General features: G+C 44.8%; 1 protein-coding gene across 1 annotated transcript; it reads left to right on the top strand.

The window, feature by feature from the left end:
• The first annotated feature begins 536 nt into the window (after nucleotides 1-536).
• Nucleotides 537-6,334, top strand: LOC146693094 (atypical chemokine receptor 3-like). The gene is made up of 2 exons (XM_085433458.1): nucleotides 537-833; nucleotides 3,588-6,334. The coding sequence occupies exons 1-2, from the start codon at nucleotides 556-558 to the stop codon at nucleotides 4,699-4,701; spliced, it is 1,392 nt and encodes a 463-aa protein (XP_085289584.1). The 5' UTR covers nucleotides 537-555; the 3' UTR covers nucleotides 4,702-6,334.
• The last annotated feature ends 13,496 nt before the right edge of the window (nucleotides 6,335-19,830 follow it).

Below are 19,830 nucleotides of genomic sequence, written 5' to 3'. Positions count from 1 at the left end.
TTTTAGAAAGGTTTAATTTATTTGTTTTATATATTTTTATTTTATTTTTATCAGCGAGGTGTTATTACGAAATTGTGTTCTATTGTATTTTATCTGTATTTACTGTACAGCACTTTGGTCAGCCTTGGTTGTTTTTAAATGTGCTCTATAAATAAACTTGACTTGACTTGACTTGACTTGAAGCCCACAGGCCTCTGTGACTGATGGTCCAAGCTACAGACGCCATCAGAGCTTTATTAATGAGGTTCATTTAACATGTGAAAATAAAAGACGAATAAATATGCGGTAAATTATTGATGATACTGAAAGAATACAATCATATCTATTTTATTTTTTAATATTACCATGTAGTTCTTGGATAGTATTCAATTTTAAACATGTTTTATGAAATTTAACCTCACTTTTAATAAAAACAAGATTGTTATGCATTTATTTGTAATGAATTTATTTATTTTGTTATATTTTATTTGACCAGTTTTAATAGTGGATGTTTTATTTCTTCCTGATGCTTATTTCTGCAGCGGCTGTCACGTTTAGCCAGACTCGGTTTAAAAAATGTACTATTTAAGTTTAGTGGCGTTCCTTCTTCCTTTCCTCCGTTCCTCTTTGTTTTTGGCGCTTTCTCTCACGCCTCCGCAGTTTCATTGTTCCGCAGCTGAAGCTGTAATAAATCACGCAGAGTGGGGCTGCCTCTGTGGGCGTTTCTTCTTCTCTCATTTAAACCGCAGTGTGGGGGGACCCGGGGAGACCGCCTGCGACCCTCTGCCGGACTCTGTGCCCTCTGACCCGCCGTGGATCCGGACTGATCCGGACCGAGCCGCCCTTCTTGTGCTGTAAGTTGTGCAGCGTTCAGGCTGATGTCTGCTCCAGGGTCCGCTGGGAAAAGAGATGTTTTTACAGGTTAGGGATACAGGTAAAAGCTGTTTATAGCATCAGGTGTGACTCAGAGATGAACGGGCAATGAAGCAGAGCGGACTCTGCGCCGACAGGAAGCCTGTCATCAGTCTTCTTAAATATCTCTACTTTACTTTTCACCATCGAGCAAACAATTCTTAAATCAGGCGTTTTTTCAAATGGAGTTCGTTATTGCTCCAGTTTGTGCTCCACTAAAGCTGATCGGAAAAGCTTATTTCTGCAGCGGCTTAGCCAGACTCGGTTTAAAAAATGTCCTATTTAAGTTTAGTTGTGCGGGCACGTGCACGGTCTCATGCATGCGGACGGCTGAAAGTTCCCACGAGCCGCTGGAGTCGCGCCGTGCCTTCGGCACGCAGCTTGTCCGTTTGCGAACACTCGTGTTTGCATTAGGCAGTTTGTGTTTACCAGCAAACTTTACTTAGCGGACGTTTTAACGCATTTTTAACCCGCAGTACTCAGTCAGCTCAGCGCGCGTGCACACAGGTAGCTAACGTGTGCACGCGCCAACATGAGCTGTTTTTGTAGCGTGCACGTGCCTGCAGGTGAGATGATTTCAGCGCGCAGGCACGTGAACTGTCGTGGATCTTAGTGAGATCTGCGCCTGCAGTAGGAAGATCCGGGGATTAAAGGGTTAAAGAGTGGGTCCGTGCAAAGCTGTGTCCACGGCGCCTGAGCCGAGTTACAAAGGGGGCGGTGCGAGCGCTCAGGCCTCACACTTCATGCTGAAATGCCTCAAACTCCAAACGAACCGTAGGGGATTTTTGAACGGACTCTGGCTCTGAGGGCGCTGAGGCCAATTTATGGCCCTCTGACTGGTGGCTCACCCTGCGTTCAGGGACCTGGATTTCCTTTGAATGGAGCTCCGTGCTGACTGTATGTATGAGGACTCAGCACGAGCCCGGCAGGTAAACACAGGTGTGACCCACGTTGCTTTATTACACAGACACGCTGTCACTTATTACAGATGTAACAGTGTGTCTGTGGCTGGAGGTTCATCCAGATGTTTCAAACAGCTGCGCTGAGCCTTGTTGGCTTCCACTCTTTTAAAGCATCAAAGCTGGTGCTTACTGTATGCACACCTGTGTGTAAGTCACATGATAAAGAGCTCATATTTACTGTAATGCATTAAAGCCTACCGAGGCCCGCTGTCTTCATTATAATTATCAGCTGTGTGTGTGTGTGTGTGTGTGTGTGTGTGTGTGTGTGTGTGTGTGTGGGGACTGGTGCTGAGCTCAGCTCTTAGATGCTTTTTTTTGGGTAAAATCTGAGACTTTCTGTCTAAAAGACACCGGTTAGAGTTTTATTGGCGAGCTAATTGACTCTTTGTCACAGCGCTGCGGTAAAATTTGATTTTGAAGGTCATGACCTTTCAGTCTAAAGCACCCTACAGAGTTTTTATGTGCAGCAGCAATAAAACACTCCTCCTCCTTTTCATCCTCCGTCTGCTGTCTGAGGGCTCAGTTTTCTTCTTCTTCTCTGGTTTTAATGTTCTCAAAACAAACGTGGACTCATAAAGATCAGTTTTAATCTTAAAATATGCTCTGAATCCACAGGAAGAATTATTCATAGTAATGTTGATCTGATTAAAATGAACTAAAATGAGAAAGTAAAGCTTTCGATGTTATGATGTAGGAGTTTTAGAGGCAGAAGAATGAGACGTTTAAGACCATTTATTCATAATGACTTTTTAACTAATAAAATATGACAGGTTTTTGATTTTCACTAACATTTTGTCAGGAATAAGCTGATATCTTATAGGTTTTATTCCCTCCCAAACATCCAAAAGTCAAAGAACCCTTAAATCTGAGAATTTTTTAATGGAGTTTGGTGAGAGTTTCACTCGCAGCAGAAGAACAGATTATTGATGCAAATAATCAGCATGTGTCTTGTTTCCAATATTAGTCTTTTATTATTTCCTGTGTTAAATCTGTGTTCACTGCCAAATCAAACTTATCGATCTTCAGTTAGTGATTTTGCACCTGATGAATTTCCCGAGGGTTAAAACAGGAAGACGTGGTTATCTTTTTTCTGCTCAAGCGGGAGCAGGAAAAAGAACGCAGCAGTAAAACCTTCAGACCTCTCAGCTCATTCACATGTTATTGATCACACACTGACGTTATTGTTGGTTCAGTCACTTCAATTTGTTAATGAAGTCTGGATGTTTGACCTGCTCTGACTTCCGTCTGTCTGTCCAGCTGCTGGTGTTCTCGTTGTGTGGTCGAGTTGACGGAGAGCCACAGTTTGTGAGCAGGAGTCCTGAACCTGCTTGTAATCAATACGCCTGATACGACCTCCCGTTCAGCTTTGTCCGCTTTAATCTTTATTTGGGAGCGCAAAGAAAATTCTTAAATTAAAGAATGTTTGAATGGAGTTTGGTGGGAAACACTGCTCTTATAAACAAGCCTGAGGTCCATGGGCTGAATGGACATCAAGATTTTAATTTGAAATTTGAATACTTTCAGAAAACTTTACTTTCACATAGTCAAATACACAGTTTTTACATTTTATGAATTATGTTGTTTGGGGGTTTATTTATTCATTATGACATTTTCATATTATTTATTATTATTTTTATTATGTGAAATTTATTCAGTGCATTAATTTAAATGTATTTTTATCAAAAATACATCTTTGTTTTTTATTTAATATTTCTGACTTTCCCTGTTTTCCAGGTGTAACCTCGTCGCCATGAGTCTGAGTGCTAACGACCTCTCTGAGCTCATTGAGCTGTGGGAGGAGCTGAACCTGACCTCCGCTGACCATAACCTGTCCCACGTGGAGGCGCTGAGGTGTTCGGGCACCGTCAACCAAACCGCCTTCCTTCACACCCTCTCCGTCCTCTACATCTTCATCTTCCTGGTGGGCCTCGCCGCCAATGCCCTGGTGGTCTGGGTCAACCTGCGATCCGACATGAACCGCTATGAGACACACCTGTACATCTTGAACCTGGCCATAGCTGACCTGTGCGTCGTGGCCACGCTGCCGATCTGGGTGACCTCATTGCTGAAGGGCGGTCAGTGGCCGTTTGGAGAATCCGTCTGTAAACTTACTCACCTGGTCTTCAGCGTTAACCTCTTCAGCAGCATCTTCTTCCTTGCCTGCATGAGTGTCGACCGCTACTTGTCCGTCACGCTGTTTGGCGACACCCCCGACAGCCGCAGGAAGAAGGTGGTGCGCCGGCTGATCTGTGTTCTGGTTTGGATGATGGCGCTGGTGGCCTCCATCCCAGACACCTACTTCCTGCAGGCGGTGAAGTCAGCGCACTATGATGGCGCCATCTGCCGTCCAGTGTACCCGCCCAGCAACCCGAAGGAGTGGATGGTGGGCATCCAGCTGAGCTTCTTTGCGCTCGGCTTCGCCATCCCCTTCCCTGTCATCACCATCTTCTACCTACTCCTTGCAACGGCCATCCCTCCCACCTCAGACCAGGAGCGGCGCGTCAGCCGGCGGATCATCCTCACGTACATTGTAGTCTTCCTGGTGTGCTGGCTGCCATTCCACACTGTCCTCCTGCTGGACACCCTGTCCCTGCTGAATCTCCTGCCCTTTAGCTGCCGGCTGGAGAACTTCCTGGACGTGTCGCTGCACCTAACACAGTGCTTCTCGCTGGTCCATTGCTGTGTCAACCCCATCCTGTACAACTCCCTGAACAGGAACTACCGCTATGACCTCATGAAGGCCTTCATCTTCAAGTACTCCACCAAGACCGGGCTCACCAGGCTCATCGATGCCTCGCATGTCTCAGAAACCGAGTATTCAGCAATGACCACGGACAGCCCGATGTGAACTTCAGAGCCCTCCAGGACTCATTCAAAGACTTGTAAATAACTTCCACCTACCCCTGTTGGTGGCACACCTAACTTCATCCAGAGGAACTACTACAGCAACGACGAGTATGCCTTCAGACCTGCACCAGGTTAGGGTGTACGTGCTTTAGCAGTTTTAATGGACTGGGCTGGCTCAACTCGTTCAGGACCTGCAGTCGGTTCCTCCATCTGCTAGTGCTAGCTGCAGTCTTTTCCAGCTTGAGCCAGGTGAACCGCACCAGCTGTGATTCCTGGATGGGTTATTGACCTAATGGCCAATGTCTCTTGGGAATGCTTTTTGCGTCATTAGAAGCTTTTTAGGACTCGGGAATGCATCCTAACACCTATCTGACACGTCGTATGTTATTGGATCGACTGGTGACAGAAAGATGTTCTGGCCATCAGGTAATCATTTGTATCTATAAAAAAAGACTTTTCTTCATGCTCTGCTGTTTCTAAGTAATCAAAACAAAGACAGCACTAAGGTTTGTGGACAGCATGACTAAACGTGTCAGCGCTGCTCCGATCAGCTGCTTTAACTCACTGAGGTTTCACCTGTTTCTGACACACTCTGTGTATTAAATACTCCAACATAATGCACTGAATGTGAAAGCCATGACCTCCTAGATGTATTATAACTCTCTTACATAGAAAATGAATGAAGGCTCAAACATCAGCAGGTCAGTGTCAGGAACAGCTACTCGCTGAGCCTGGCTCAGATCCTTCACCACCTAACCGAAGTTCACAGGTCAGAGGAACACTGGATTATGTAGAGTGAGCATCCACAAACCTTCAGTCATGTAGTTGTTTGTCCTGACAGTCAGAGCTGAGGGCTGAAACTCGCCTGAGAGATGACCTGAAGAACCTGAAACTCACAGGATCACCTGAAGGCAGTAAAAAAAAAGTTGTTTTTTTCCACTTTATATGAATTGGAGGTGGAAACATGATGGAGAAAAACATTTTTCACCTTCAGAGACAACCCTGAAATCTGTGGACGCGTTTCTGTCCAACAAGCTGGAAACTATTAACAGGAAATTCTGGGTTCAAACTGGCGAATGACGCACAAACATCACATTAACAACAAAATATTAGGAAGAACTTTCTGTCTCTGGCAGAAATTCTTGTTTTCTGTAATGTTTTTGCCAAATATCCACATGCTCTTTCCAGGAAACTTTATTTTGAAACTCAGAAAGAAACAAAGGTTGTTTTTTTTTTGTTCATTATCAGCATATTTAATCTGTCTGCTGTCAGGTTACCAGACTGTGACGATGTGCTTCATTTCTGTATTACAGCTCCTGCACTAGAACCAAACTGTGTAAAAAAGCTCCTGTTTCCTGTATGATCTCCTGCTCGTTCCTGCTTGTTTCTGCTTCAGGTTCACTCTGTAATAAAGATGGAGATGAAGATGAGTGTGTGTGTGGTTCATGTTTGTGTGTTTGTTGTTGTGGTCATCATGTTTTCATGTCTCCATGTTGCCAGGATTTTCTACGTTTAAGGTTTTGCTCTTTGTATTTTGTGGTCAGCATTCAGTTTTCCCAGTTTAGTTCTGTTAGCTTTCCTCCAGTGTCCGTGTGCCTTTTGTTTTGTAATGTTTTTTATCCGCCTATTAAACAGCTCACTTTTTGTTAACATTCAAGTTTTGTTACACTTTCCTTGATGTCTGCATTTTGGGTCCTCTTCACAAATTCATACAGTGCTGCATACTGTGACAGTCCGAGGGAGACTTGGCGGGTAAATTCTCAGTCTTATTCACTTCATGAACATGAACAGTCTCTTCATAGCTCATGCTGCTGTAAGCTGTGGTGGCGACGTGGACGTCGCCTCCTCCTGGAAGCCGTGGTCGTGGAGCCTGGCGCTGCTATGGCTGGAAGCAGCCACCGGTTGCGGTGAGGAAAATGCAGCACTTGTCTGCTGCGGGATGGACATGGAGACAGGCGGGAGACTGAACAACTTTTACTCCCGTAGCTGGCGAAGGGAAAGCAGCATCACAGAGGGGCTGGAATGATTCAACCTGCATGGTGTGGGGGCTGCTGCTTTGGCGGTGAATGTGAAACTCCTATTGTAGCCAAAACAAAGTTCTTGTGATGCTCCAACTAAACGCTCCACAAAAAGCGGAGTGGCTGTAGCTCAGGTGGTAGAGCACCACCTGAGCTACAGCCACTAACTGGAAGGTTGGCAGTTCGATCCCAGGCTCCACCAGTTTGCATGCCAAATATCCTTGGGCAAGACACTCTCCAATGACAGTAAGCACTAAACAGTTTAGAAAAATGTGCTTGTGTGAGTGGGTGAATGTGTTAGTTGTATAAAATGCTTTGAGTGCTCAGATAGAGTGGAAAAGAGTTCTGAGAACCAGCCCGTTTACCATGAAAACCGACTGTTCCAGTCCTGAGTCACCAGTAGTTACTGGAAACCTCCACCACACACACACACACACTCCAGCCTGGAATGATAAACAGCTGCTACCAGAAATATTACAAATACACAAGAAGCGTGTCAAGGCATGTGGAAAACACGCTGCACTCACATGGAAACATGCACACAGACATGTGCACTGAAAGCTGTTTTTAATGACAAACCTTTTATATTGTAAATGAGCTCATTTCTAAGAGGAGTGAGGATGACTCTTTCATGACATACATTTTTAATTTCTCTTTGCTATTTGGGCTAATTGGGACCTGGTGAATGTAAAAACAAAGAATGATCTTGATATCCACACATATTAGGACATTCTCTTTAAATTTCGTTAGAACAGTGGCAGTGTAATGTCCTCGTAAGTGGAAATCAGGCTGTCACGGCCTGAGGCCATAAGATGTTTGTGTAGCTGCTGTTTTGTGTTTTTTACTATGTTTAAGAGTCTCTGCAGGTTATTCCTCTCAGGAAGAGCACCGGGCTGCAGATTGGATAAGCATGACCATGTGACCAGGGTTTAAAGCCGCTCTGACAGCTTCCGGGAGAGAGAAGCGAGTGAGTGCGACAGTGAACCGATTTGACAGCAGACTCATACCTGGTCCTGGCTTCCAAATTCGTTGTGTAATCCTTTATATGTGTATGCGTGCTCTTTGAGAGCCGCCAAAGGCGTGTGTTTAAGCTGAAGGGGTGAGCCACTTTTTCTCCTGTTTCTGGGCTAGGAAGCAAGGGGGCTATTGTCATTTGTTTGTTTTGTTTTTTCTTAGGATTTAGTTAGTTTTCACTGACAGGACTTGGTTGGTTTTGTTTATTATTTTGGCTTGGGTTCACCCTGGGGTTGTGCTTCTTGTCACTCAATAAAATCACCCTTTTTTTTTTACTCATAACCAGTGTTGGTCAAGTTACTTGAAAAAGTAATCAGTAACTAATTACTGATTACTTCCCCCAAAAAATAATCCCGTTATTTTACTGATTACTTATTTTCAAAAGTAATTAGTTACTTAGTTACTTTTTAAAAACACGATTTACAACCTGAATAGGTGATAAAGCGATAGATCTTTCAGCCCAATTCTACTTTTTCTACATAATCCATCGTACAAAATGTAATCAAATGGAAAAGTCTCTTTTTAAAACTTGTTTTTATCAGTTTTAACCTTTTAACTTTATGCATCAAGCAAAAATTTAATTATATGCAACATTCTGTGACTGGAAGAAATTAGTTTAACATTTAAACCTATTTTCTGCACATTCCAGCACATAAAATATATTTTTTGTGTGTGTTTACACTCAGTCTTTCAAATAGATGCAAGTAAAACACAGCAGAAAATAAATAAAGTCAAAGACTCAGCGCTCCTGTTGCTCTATTTTCACCTGTAAAGCAGGAGTGGGGTAGGCGGAGGGTTACCCTGGTGCAGGTGTGCCGCGGTCAGTGGAAGAATCCGCGAGTTTCTCTGTGAGTTTCCCATTACGTCGTAGCTACTCGGTGCTTGCTTGGAAGTTTAGGGGTTTTTTCGCTGTAAAAAGAAGTTTTCTTCCCACGCACAGCGGACACTAATGTTTTTGTCACTTTTTATGGAATCAAACTCAAAGTAAGGTCAGTACTTCCACGCTTTAAACGCTGCACGCTCATACTCTCTCTGCACTCGATATATGATCCATTGTTGATCTGCACACAGCTGTTGTCACGAACGTCGTGCTCGCTTACGTCACTGTCATGAGACATTCTCGCAAAAAAATCACGGTTTTAGTAACGCAGTAACGCAGCGTTTCATACGGGAAAGTAATGGTAATCTAATTACCATTTTTGCAATAGTAATCCCTTACTTTACTCGTTACTTGAAAAAAGTAATCGGATTACAGTAATGCGCCTATCTCTGGTCATAACCGGGTTCGTGGTTTGTTTTGGGAACTAGGGCGGGTACTTGGTTCTCTCTCCTCAGAATCTTTTGTGCGTCTCAACACGCCCAGACTTGGGGCGTAACACAGGCCCTTGTAGAGCAGAATACAAAATACAATAATGTAAACAAAATACAAGAATGGCTACATCTGAAACTAATAAATATATGTACAATATATAATAGTATATGCATTTCTGGATGTGTATACTAAATATTTTTCTACGTGTGTGTGTGTGTGTGTGTGTGTGTGTGTGTGTACACATATTTTACAAATTAAATAGAGTAAACAATAAATAAAATATATAAAATAAATAAAATAAAATATACAGAGTGAGACATGTGCAAAACAGTGGCATTACTTCAGCCCAAAGATCAAAGAATTGCGATATTTATCAGGGCGTAGATCGACTGGTAAATTGAGAGCTTCGCTTTTACACTCAGCTCCCTCTTCACCACAACGGACCGGTGCAGCGTCTGCATTACTGCAGCTGCAGCACCAATCCATCTGTCGATCTCCGGCTCCCTTCTCCCATCACTCGCGAACAAGACCCCGAGATACTTGAACTCCTCCACTTGGGGCAGGAACTCATCCCCGACCCGGAGTGGGCACTCCACCCTTTTCCGGCTGAGAACCATGGCCTCAGATTTGGAGGTGCTGATCCTCATTCCCGCTGCTTCACACTCGGCTGCGAACCGTTCCAGTGCGAGCTGGAGGCCCTCACCCGATGAAGCCAACAGAACCACATCATCCGCAAAAAGCAGAGATGAGATTCTGAGGCCACCAAAGCGAAAGCCCTCCGCCACTTGGCTGCGCCTAGAAATCCTGTCCATAAAAATTATGAACAGAACCGGAGACAAAGGGCAGCCCTGGCGGAGCCCATCACCCACCGGGAACGAGTCCGACTTTTTGCCGGCAATGCGAACCAAGCTCTTACAACGGTTGTATAGGGATCGAATGGCCCGTAGCAATGGGCCAGACACCCCATACTCCCGCAACACCTCCCACAGGACACCCCGAGGGACACGGTCGAATGCCTTCTCCGAGTCCACAAAACACATGTAGACTGGTTGGGCAAACTACCATGCACCCTCAAGTATCCTCGAGAGGATAAAGAGCTGGTCCAGTGTTCCGCGACCAGGACCTCCTGAATCTGAGGTTCGACTGTTTGGAAGAAGATGGCGCCGGATGTCATGGGACGCCGACTCTCGGTTCGGCAATGTTTATGTTTTATGTTCTTAGTGGTGTCCCTGCAAGTTTTAAAAACTCACTCCCTGTTGGTATATGAGTGACAGACGCTGCTTAATATCCGTGACTCACTACTGAAGCTCCCCAACGTTAGCGAGCGATGTGGAGGACTCCCGCCCCCTGTGTCTGTACCGGAGGAACTGCATCGCCGTGATCCCCCCTGGAATCCTTCGAAATGGAAGCGCTGGAGAAGTGGATGAATGCGCGGCATGCGCTCTGCGAAGCATGTTCGGGTCAGAACTTGGATGCAGCGGGTCCTTACCATCGGTGACCCTGGCTGTTTAGGACTTTATTTTGGCCTCAAACAGCGCTGCCTTCTTCCTGTTTACCCGACGTCATCGGAGCACCCTCACCCGAGGCTGCTTTATTGGTCGCCATGCCAGCAGGATACGAGGGGAGATGGAGCAAATATGAACAACCTACACTTACTGCCTGCTACTACAGATGGACAGAGAGTTAAATTAGCTCTCTTAAACGCAAGATCTGTATCAAATAAAGCTCATGTTCTTTGGGACTTTTTTGGCACTCATAAGCTGGATGTCATGCTCCTAACTGAGACATGGCTGCGCTGGTGAAGTGGCACCCTTGCTGGAACTTTGCCCCACCGATGCCAGCTTCTTCAGCTCCCCCAGGTTGTCTGGGAGGGGAGGCGGGGTAGTCTCTATCATCAAAGACTGTATTTGTCATGTTTCAGCTGTGTACAGGCAGGAGAAGGACCCAAACACAAAACCCACGACAACAAAATTAAACTGAAAAAGCTGCTTTATTGCAGAATGGCATGGAAAACTAAACTAAACTAAACTGGGACATGGATAAACTGACACACAAGGAACCACAGCCATGAGGGAAACTACAACAGTGACAAAGAGAAACACAGGGCTTAAATACACAGAGGGATAACGAGGGAATGAGACACAGAAGGAGAGCACAGCTGGGAGTAATCAGGCTGGACGAGACAAGGGAAGCAAAACTAGAATCACTCACATGAGACAGGGACCTTCAAAGTAAAACAGGAAACACACTGACTGCAAACTTAACAGCAACTGAGAAGACAGAACATAGGGACCTGAAACATGGGACAGAAAGGCACAATAGACGTGGACATAACAACGCCACAGGGACAGAGTAAAACAAAACACAGAACCTCTTAGAAAATAAAATGGGAAACATAATGAAACGCAGACATGACTACATGAACTTGACAACATAACAGACATGAAACACATGAAGGGCAAGGGAGACTTAACAGGGGTTGGAAGACATAAGGGGAATCTAATAACAAAGAACTAGAAAACCTCATGAGCTTAATCATATAAACATCCAAATAAACTAAACTCAAAACACTGGGTCATAAGACCCAGGCTCGTGACAGTTTTAAATGCAAACCCATACAAAGTCCTGGTGCTTTTACCTGATTTGAGTCCCAACTCCTGACTTTAGGCTGTCCCATGGTTCTAATTATAGTCATCTATCATCCATTTAAATATAATGACTTGTTTATTTCGTAATTTTCAGACTTCTTGACATTATCACTCACTATGAAATGATTCTTATAGTGGGGGACTTTAAGATTCATCTCTGTTGTGAGGATAAACCCCGAGTCAAAGATTTCTTAAATGTAACTGATTCCTTAAACTTCACACAATTTGTGTCTGGGCCAACACGTAAGGGACACACCCTAGACCTTGTCTTGGGCTACGGGCTGAATGTATCAATGGCTGAAAGTTGTGTTTTACCTATTCTAAACCACCCAGCAATTTTATTTTATATTTTAATCCCTAAATCTCCAGCTTCTGAGAGGGGATCATAGTTATATTAGCCTCGAAGCATTGCTTGGAGTTAAATTACATCTACCTGATGTGTTGGACCCTATTTTTACCCAGGAGTTATGTGTAGACACCTTGACTGTGAACCTTAATAATACACTTCTTGAACTACTGGACTCTGTTGCTCCCGTAGGAAGTTGAAATGTCAAAAAAGGAACCCTATGTCTTGGTTAAATGAGGAGCTCTTGAACTTGAGAAGAAATTGTAGAAAAGCAAAGGGTCACTGGAGATCTTCCAGACTAGAAGTATTTCTCCAGGCTTGGAAGGACTCATTGTCTTCACTTCCATCAGTGATGTCAGCAGCGAAAGCAAATTATTTCTGAAATCTCATCATGAGTCATAAGCAAAACTCAAAACTCCTTTTCAACACAGTGTCGCAACTTAGAGAGAGTAAGTCAACTCTCTGCTGTTCTAATTTGATAGCTCATGACTTTCTTAAGTTCTTCAGAGACAGGGCTGAAACACTTAGAAATCAGATCACTCCCTCCTCAAGCTGTTCATTAGACTACTCAGCTGCTTTGCCTGTTGGTGCTGATAAACTGTTCTCTGACTTCGAGGTTATTTCTCTGTCTGGATTAACTAAGGTTGTAAAAGCAGCTCGATGTACAACCTGTTCTTTGGATCCTCTACCAGCCTGGGCTATAAAGGAACTGTGGTCAGTATTAGGACCTTACATTCTGTTTCTTTTAAATACTTCAGTGACGACCGGAGTCTTTCCTGAATGTTTTAAATCAGCTGTGGTAGTGCCGATCTTGAAAAAGCCTGGACTGGATGTTGATATGGTTGCAATCTATAGACCCATCTCACATCTGTCTTTTTTTATCTAAAATCTTTGAAAAAGTGGTTTTTAAGCAGCTCACTGAGCATTTGCCAACAAGCAATCTGTTTGAACCATGTCAGTCTGCTTTTAGACCAAATCACTCCACAGAAACAGCTTTAGTCAAAGTGGTAAATGATCTGCTGGTTAATGCAGACAATGATCGCACTTCAGTTTTATTACTGCTGGATCTAAGTGCTGCGTTTGGCACTGTGGATCACTGCATTTTATTGGATAGGCTTGAACATTTTATTGGAGTTACAGGAAATGTTTTATCGTGGCTGAGATCTCACCTGTCTGGGAGGTCTCAGACTGTTAGTTTGAAAAATTATCTCTCTGAGACCTGTGCAGTGAGGCATGGGGTCCCTCAGCGCTCCGTACTTGGACCATTGCAGTTTTCTATGTACCTGCTGCCTCTCGGTGTTCTTTTACGTTCTTTTAATGTAACCTTTCATTGTTACGCTGATGACCTGCAGCTTTATGTTCCTTTAACCATTGGAAATTGTGCTGAAGTCTCTAAACTATAATCTTGTCTATCTGCAATTAGGGGCTGGTTATCGGATAATTTCTTGCTCCTAAATAATGATAAGACAGAGTTGATGGTCATTGAGCCACACAAATTTCAGCACTTGTCCCAAAATTTCATCTTGAGAATTGATGACAGTGTCATAAATTGCAGGAACAAGGTAAAAAACTTGGGTGTGTGGTTAGACATGGTGCTCTCCTTTGAATCTCATGTAAAAGAGATAACAAAGACCGCCTTTTATCATTTGAGGAACATCGCCAGAATCAGACAAGTTTTGTCAAGCGACACTGCAGAGGTTCTTGTCCATGCTTTTGTGTCTTCCTGTATTGATTATTGCAATGCTTTTCTTTCTGAATAGAATAGCCTTTATTGTCATTGTACAGAGTACAACGAAATTGGAGTGCCACTCCCTTGGTGCAAGTTTCAATAATAAATATAAATGTAAAATATAAAAAGTACAAAAAAAACAATCGTAAGTACTCAAACAATAGTATGGGCTACCAAAGAAAAGTTTCAGAGGTCTACAGATGGTGCAAAATGCAGCTGCTCGCATTTTAGCAAGAACTGGGAAATTTGAGCACATTACCCTGTTCTGAGATCTCTGCATTGGCTACCTTGTCAGGGTCGAGCAGATTTTAAGGTCCTGCTGCTCACCTACAAGGCTTTAAGTTTCTGTCGCACCACTCAAGGCTGAGTGGTGCGACAGAAACAACCTGCTGCTTAACACCGAGAAGACCAAGGAGCTCATCGTGGACTACAGGAGGAATGCTGACCTACATCCACCCATCCACATTAAGGGGAAGGCTGTGGAGCGTGTGAGCAGCTTCAAGTTCCTGGGAGTCCACATCTCCGAGGATCTCACCTGGACGACCAACTGCTCCAAGCTGGTCAAGAAGGCTCACCAGCGCCTCTTCTTCTTGAGGACTCTGAGGAAGAACCACCTGTCCTCAGACATCCTGGTGAACTTCTATCGTTGCACCATCGAGAGCATCCTGACCAACTGTATAACAGTCTGGTACGGGAACTGCTCTACCTCGGACCGGAAGGCGTTGCAGAGGGTTGTGAAAACTGCCCAGCGCATCGCCGGAGCACCACTTCCTGCCATAAAAGACATCTACAGGAAGCGGTGTCTGAAAAGGGCTGGGAAAATCATCAGAGACCCCAGTCACCCATCACATGGACTCTTCACCCTCCTGCCCTCTGGGAGGCGCTACAGGAGCCTCCGGACTAAGACCACCAGGTACCGGAACAGCTTCTTCCCCACAGCTGTCAGACTCCTGAACTCTGCCTCCTGACATCTGACCCACATTAAACTCATGGACTGAACATACACACACCCACAATGGACAACTGTACGCTCAAACACACAATAATAACATGGCCTGAACCACCACTCACAACCACCAGCACTTTATATAGCCTCTGTAGGAATTATATCTCACTTATCTTAACTGCACTACTGTATAGCTCTGTGTAAATAATCATTCTGTACATACGATAATTTTTAATCCTACAACTGTTTACAACTTGCACAGTTCCCATTTCTGTATAGCTGTATATCTCAGATTCTGTAAAGTTATTTATTTCATATTCTGTATAGTTTTTCATATTTATATCCTGTTCATAGCCTGTTCATAGCTTGTACTCACTACAGCCTGTACATACCTATAGTTATAGAATATTCACAACATACTTCATACCGTGTACATTATAACATACCATAATAGACCCATTTCTGTAATATACTCACATATCTATACTATTGCTAATATATCTATATCACTAAAGCACTTCTGGATGGATGCAAACTGCATTTCGTTGCCCTGTACCTGTGCATGTGCAATGACAATAAAGTTGAATTCTAATTCTAATTCTAATTCTAATTAAACGGACTGGCACCTTCATACCTCTCCGACCTTTCACATCTTTATGTTCCATCTCGTGCTCTCCGATCTCAGGACTCTGGCCTTCTAAAGGTTCCTAGAGCCAGAAAAAAGACAGTTGGAGAGCTTTTACTTTTCGTGCCCCGTTTCTGTGGAACAACCTCCCTCAAGATATTCGGCATGCTCTGTGGAGGTTTTTAAAACTAAGTTGAAGACACATTTGTTCACCCTATCCTACATGTCTTAATTCTATGGCTTTTAGTTTTTACATTTTTATTGTTTTTAACTTGTATTGTGTCTTTTACCTGTATTGCTATGTATCGCTTTTATTTTATTTATCTCTTTAGTTCTACAGCACTTTGTTTGAAAGCGCTTTATAAATAAAGTTATTATTATTATTATTATTATGAACTCTCCTTTCCAGCACCCTGTCATAGACTTTCCCAGGGAGGCTGAGGAGTGTGATCCCCCTGTAGTTGGAACACACCCTCCGGTCCCCCTTCTTAAAGATGGGGACCACCACCCCGGTCTGCCAGTCCACAGGTACTGCCCCTGATCTCAACATTGTAGAGGCGTGTCAACCAAGACAGCCCTTACAACGTCCAGAGCCTTCAGGAACTCGGGGTGGACCTCATCCACACCAGGGGCTCTGCCACCAAGGAGTTGTCTAACTGCCTCAGTGACCTCGCCCTCAGAAATTGGCGGGTCATCCCCCTCATCCCCAGACTCTGCTTCCTCCTCGGAAGACGTGTCAGTGGGATTACGGAGGTCCTCGCCAGCACTATACACAGTGCAGGTAGAGCACCGCTTTCCCCTCCTGAGACGCCTGACAGTTTGCCAGAATCTCTTCTTTAAAAAGGATTTTCTTTTAAAAACATCAAAGACCAGAAGAAAGTTAAAAAAAACCCCTGAAAGACACTAAAGCAACAGGAAATTATGTAACTGTAACCATGAAGACGCGTGGGCCAATCAGAGGCTCACAACCTGCGTGAGGTCAAAGCCTGATTCTGAGGGCAGGTACATCCACACCTGTTTGAGAAAAAGTGGGAGGAGCTTCTGACCCAACTGTGGACCTAAAACACTTTAAAACGTCCTTCCAGGACCTCTCAGCGTGCGTCAGGAAACCATTTTTTGAAATCCGTATCATTTTTACCTCTCAGGAAACATCCTCGTGAGGTGAGGAGGAGCTGTTCATGCGCAGCGGGCTCTGGCTTAAATCGAGCGTTTTGTGAATGGACTTCTGTGAGCGGCTGATCTGCAGATTATCTGAGGATTTGAGTGAAGTAATGAGAGCAGGTCTCACCTCCAAACAAAGGGAGTGCTGAGGTCACAGAGACTGAGTGTGCTCAGCGGGTGAGAGGAGGCGAACTCTTTAAATAATCACAGAAAGCTTAAAATGCTGCCGGGCCTCTCTGCGGATACCGTGCCGGACGCCATGGCAACCACTGAAAGAAGGGGAGGAGAAGCAGGAGGAGTTTCAACAAGCCTGAGAGGGACCCGAGTCATCATGGCGACGGCTCTGAGCATCAGAATCAGAATCAGAATGGGTTTATTGCCAGATGTTGAGGTTTACAACATTAGGAAATTGTAGCATGCTCAACAGGTGAGCTTTCAGACCTCTTCATGCCTTTAAGGACCTCTATAGTCTGATCCAGGATGAGCCAAGGAGTTTCAAAACCCTTAAAAGACCCCTGGAACATCTGAAAAACCAGACTCCTCAAACCCTCACTCTGCTTCATGCTCACACACTGAGTCACCATCAGACTTACAGAGGCAGCTCAGGGCTGGAGGATCCTTTAGGACCTCCTAGACCCCCTCAGAGCCCCCCCAGGCCTCTTCATACCTCCTCAGACCCCCTCACAGCCCCTCGGAGTCCCCCAGACCTCCTCCTGTCTGCACTCACTCTGATGCAGATCATTTGTCTCTCAGTCTGAGGATTTTTAGGTCAGCCTGTGGAATCTGTGACGTCAGTAAGCAACCTCACAGTGTGTGTGTGTTTGTGTTAATAGTAGCTGGACTGTGTTTGTTGTCTTCTGGTCTTAAATCAATCTTTTTTTGAATGGACTTCTGTGAGCAGGGACGGTCATCAGGAACTCCTCATGTTAAAGGAACCAATCAGAGCAGGCACAGAGGCTCCAACTGAGCATGCTCAGTGGGGTTTGCTTTATTGATCACTGATTACCGGTGATCATAACAACATGAGTATTAAAAGCAGCAGCTTCAAGAAAGAAGCTCAAATATGACTGTGTGTGTGTGTGTGACGCTCTAACCTTTGACCTGCTGCATTTTGCCACCACAGAAGAAAAAGACAGAAGAAGTGACTACCGTTGACCTTTGACCTTGTGTGTTTACCTTCAGCAGATCAGCACATTCCACACACACACACACACACACACACACACACATTATTTTTGATCACAGATTTAAAACATAATTTTCTTATTTTCGTAACAGAGATAAACCACAGCAGACACACGAATAAAAATATGAATTATAAACTCTGCAGGTCATTTTTTAAATAACAGAAAATACAAGAAATCAAAAATATTTCAAGAAGAAACAAAATTTCTAAGACAAATTTCAGAATGAAAATATTTTATTTTATATAAGATATATAACAATAAAAATTTGAAAGACTTAAAACATGTTTGTGATGAAAACAAGAATATTTATTCTCATGCTGGAGTTTAACAGAGGAGGAGGAGGAGCAGGAGGAGGAGTAGGAGGAGGAGGTATTCCCTGATGAGTCTGAGCTGCAGCTGCTTCCTCAGGTATGTAAACACAGGCTTTTATTGTGGAGGAATGCAGGCCCCATCAGATAAGCTCGGTCTTTAATTTTGTAAACACAGAAACATCACTTTAGTGAGTTTCTTCATCATAAAATCCCTTCAGCTGCTGGCAGCATGGAGGTCAAAGGTCAGCCTGAACAGAGCTTCTGTGGATCCTCCCTGTGTGTGTATGTGTTAAACACAGGCAGTCTGAGTAAACAGCTCCCTCTGCTGGCCACGCTCAGCGTTACACTCAGTGAACCAGATGTTTCAGATGTCTCCAGATGTTTCAGATGTCTCCAGATGTTTCAGGCTCTTTGTCAGGATGAGTGGGGTCCTCTGGCACGCGGTGACCAAAGGACAGGACAGGAACTCCTGGTGCAGCAGGTGCAGTCTGTCTGAGTGCGCTCAGTGACGCTTTGAATCTGTGTTGTGGACGGCAGGTCTGAGTTGAGCTGATTGGCTCACAGCAATACAGATATTTACAGATGTTTCTTCTGGCTGTGGGCGAGCTTACGATTGGGACTGCTGTGGTTGAGAAGAGGCTGAGAGCATGGCCTCCACAGCTGTGTGACCTTTGACCTCTGAGGGGGGGGGGGGGTGATGTTCAAGGGTTCAAGGTTCAAGGTTCTTTATTTGTCACATGCATAGTTATACAAGTATAACACACAGTGAAATGTAGCCTGACACGCTCCTCGACATGTGCAAAAATGGGGGGGGGGGGGGTGTAGAGGAAGAACATTATAAAACAAACACCCAGCACGCCCCTGCGGGCGGTTTATCCTTCAAGCTCGGATCCTCTACCAGAGGCCTGGGAGCTTGAGGGTCCTGCGCAGTATCTTAGCTGTTCCCAGGACTGCGCTCTTCTGGACAGAGATCTCCGATGTTGTTCCCGGGATCTGCTGGAGCCACTCGCCTATCTTGGGAGTCACCGCACCTAGTGCTCCGATTACCACGGGGACCACCGTTACCGTCACCCTCCACATCCTCTCGAGCTCTTCTCTGAGCCCTTGGTATTTCTCCAGCTTCTCGTGTTCCTTCTTCCTGATATTGCTGTCATTCGGAACCGCTACATCGATCACTACGGCCGTCTTCTTCTGTTTGTCTACCACCACTATGTCCGGTTGGTTAGCCACCACCATTTTGTCCGTCTGTATCTGGAAGTCCCACAGGATCTTAGCTCGGTCATTCTCCACCACCCTTGGGGGCATCTCCCATTTTGACCTCGGGACTTCCAGGTTATACTCCGCACAGATGTTCCTGTACACTATGCCGGCCACTTGGTTATGGCGTTCCATGTATGCCTTGCCTGCTAGCATCTTGCACCCTGCTGTTATGTGCTGGATTGTCTCTGGGGCATCTTTACACAGCCTGCACCTGGGGTCTTGCCTGGTGTGATAGACCCCAGCCTCTATGGATCTTGTGCTCAGAGCTTGTTCTTGTGCTGCCATTATTAGTGCCTCTGTGCTGTCTTTCAGTCCAGCTTTGTCCAGCCACTGGTAGGATTTCTGGATATCAGCCACCTCCTCTATCTGCCGGTGGTACATACCGTGCAGGGCTCTGTCCTTCCATGATGGTTCCTCGTCTCCCTCCTCTTTCTTGGGTTTCTGCTGCCTGAGGTATTCACTGAGCACTCGGTCAGTTGGGGCCATCTTCCCAATGTATTCTTGGATGTTCGTTGTCTCATCCTGGACTGTGGTGCTGACACTCACCAGTCCCCGGCCCCCTTCCTTCCGCTT

The sequence above is a fragment of the Copadichromis virginalis genome, linkage group LG15 (assembly GCF_057382275.1).
Source record: "Copadichromis virginalis isolate Kocher_CV1m ecotype Utaka linkage group LG15, C_Virginalis_male_GT1.1, whole genome shotgun sequence".
NCBI classification, from domain to species: domain Eukaryota; kingdom Metazoa; phylum Chordata; class Actinopteri; order Cichliformes; family Cichlidae; genus Copadichromis; species Copadichromis virginalis.
The sequence above is the reverse complement of the archived record's forward strand: the minus strand, read 5'-3'. Positions and strand labels throughout refer to the sequence as shown.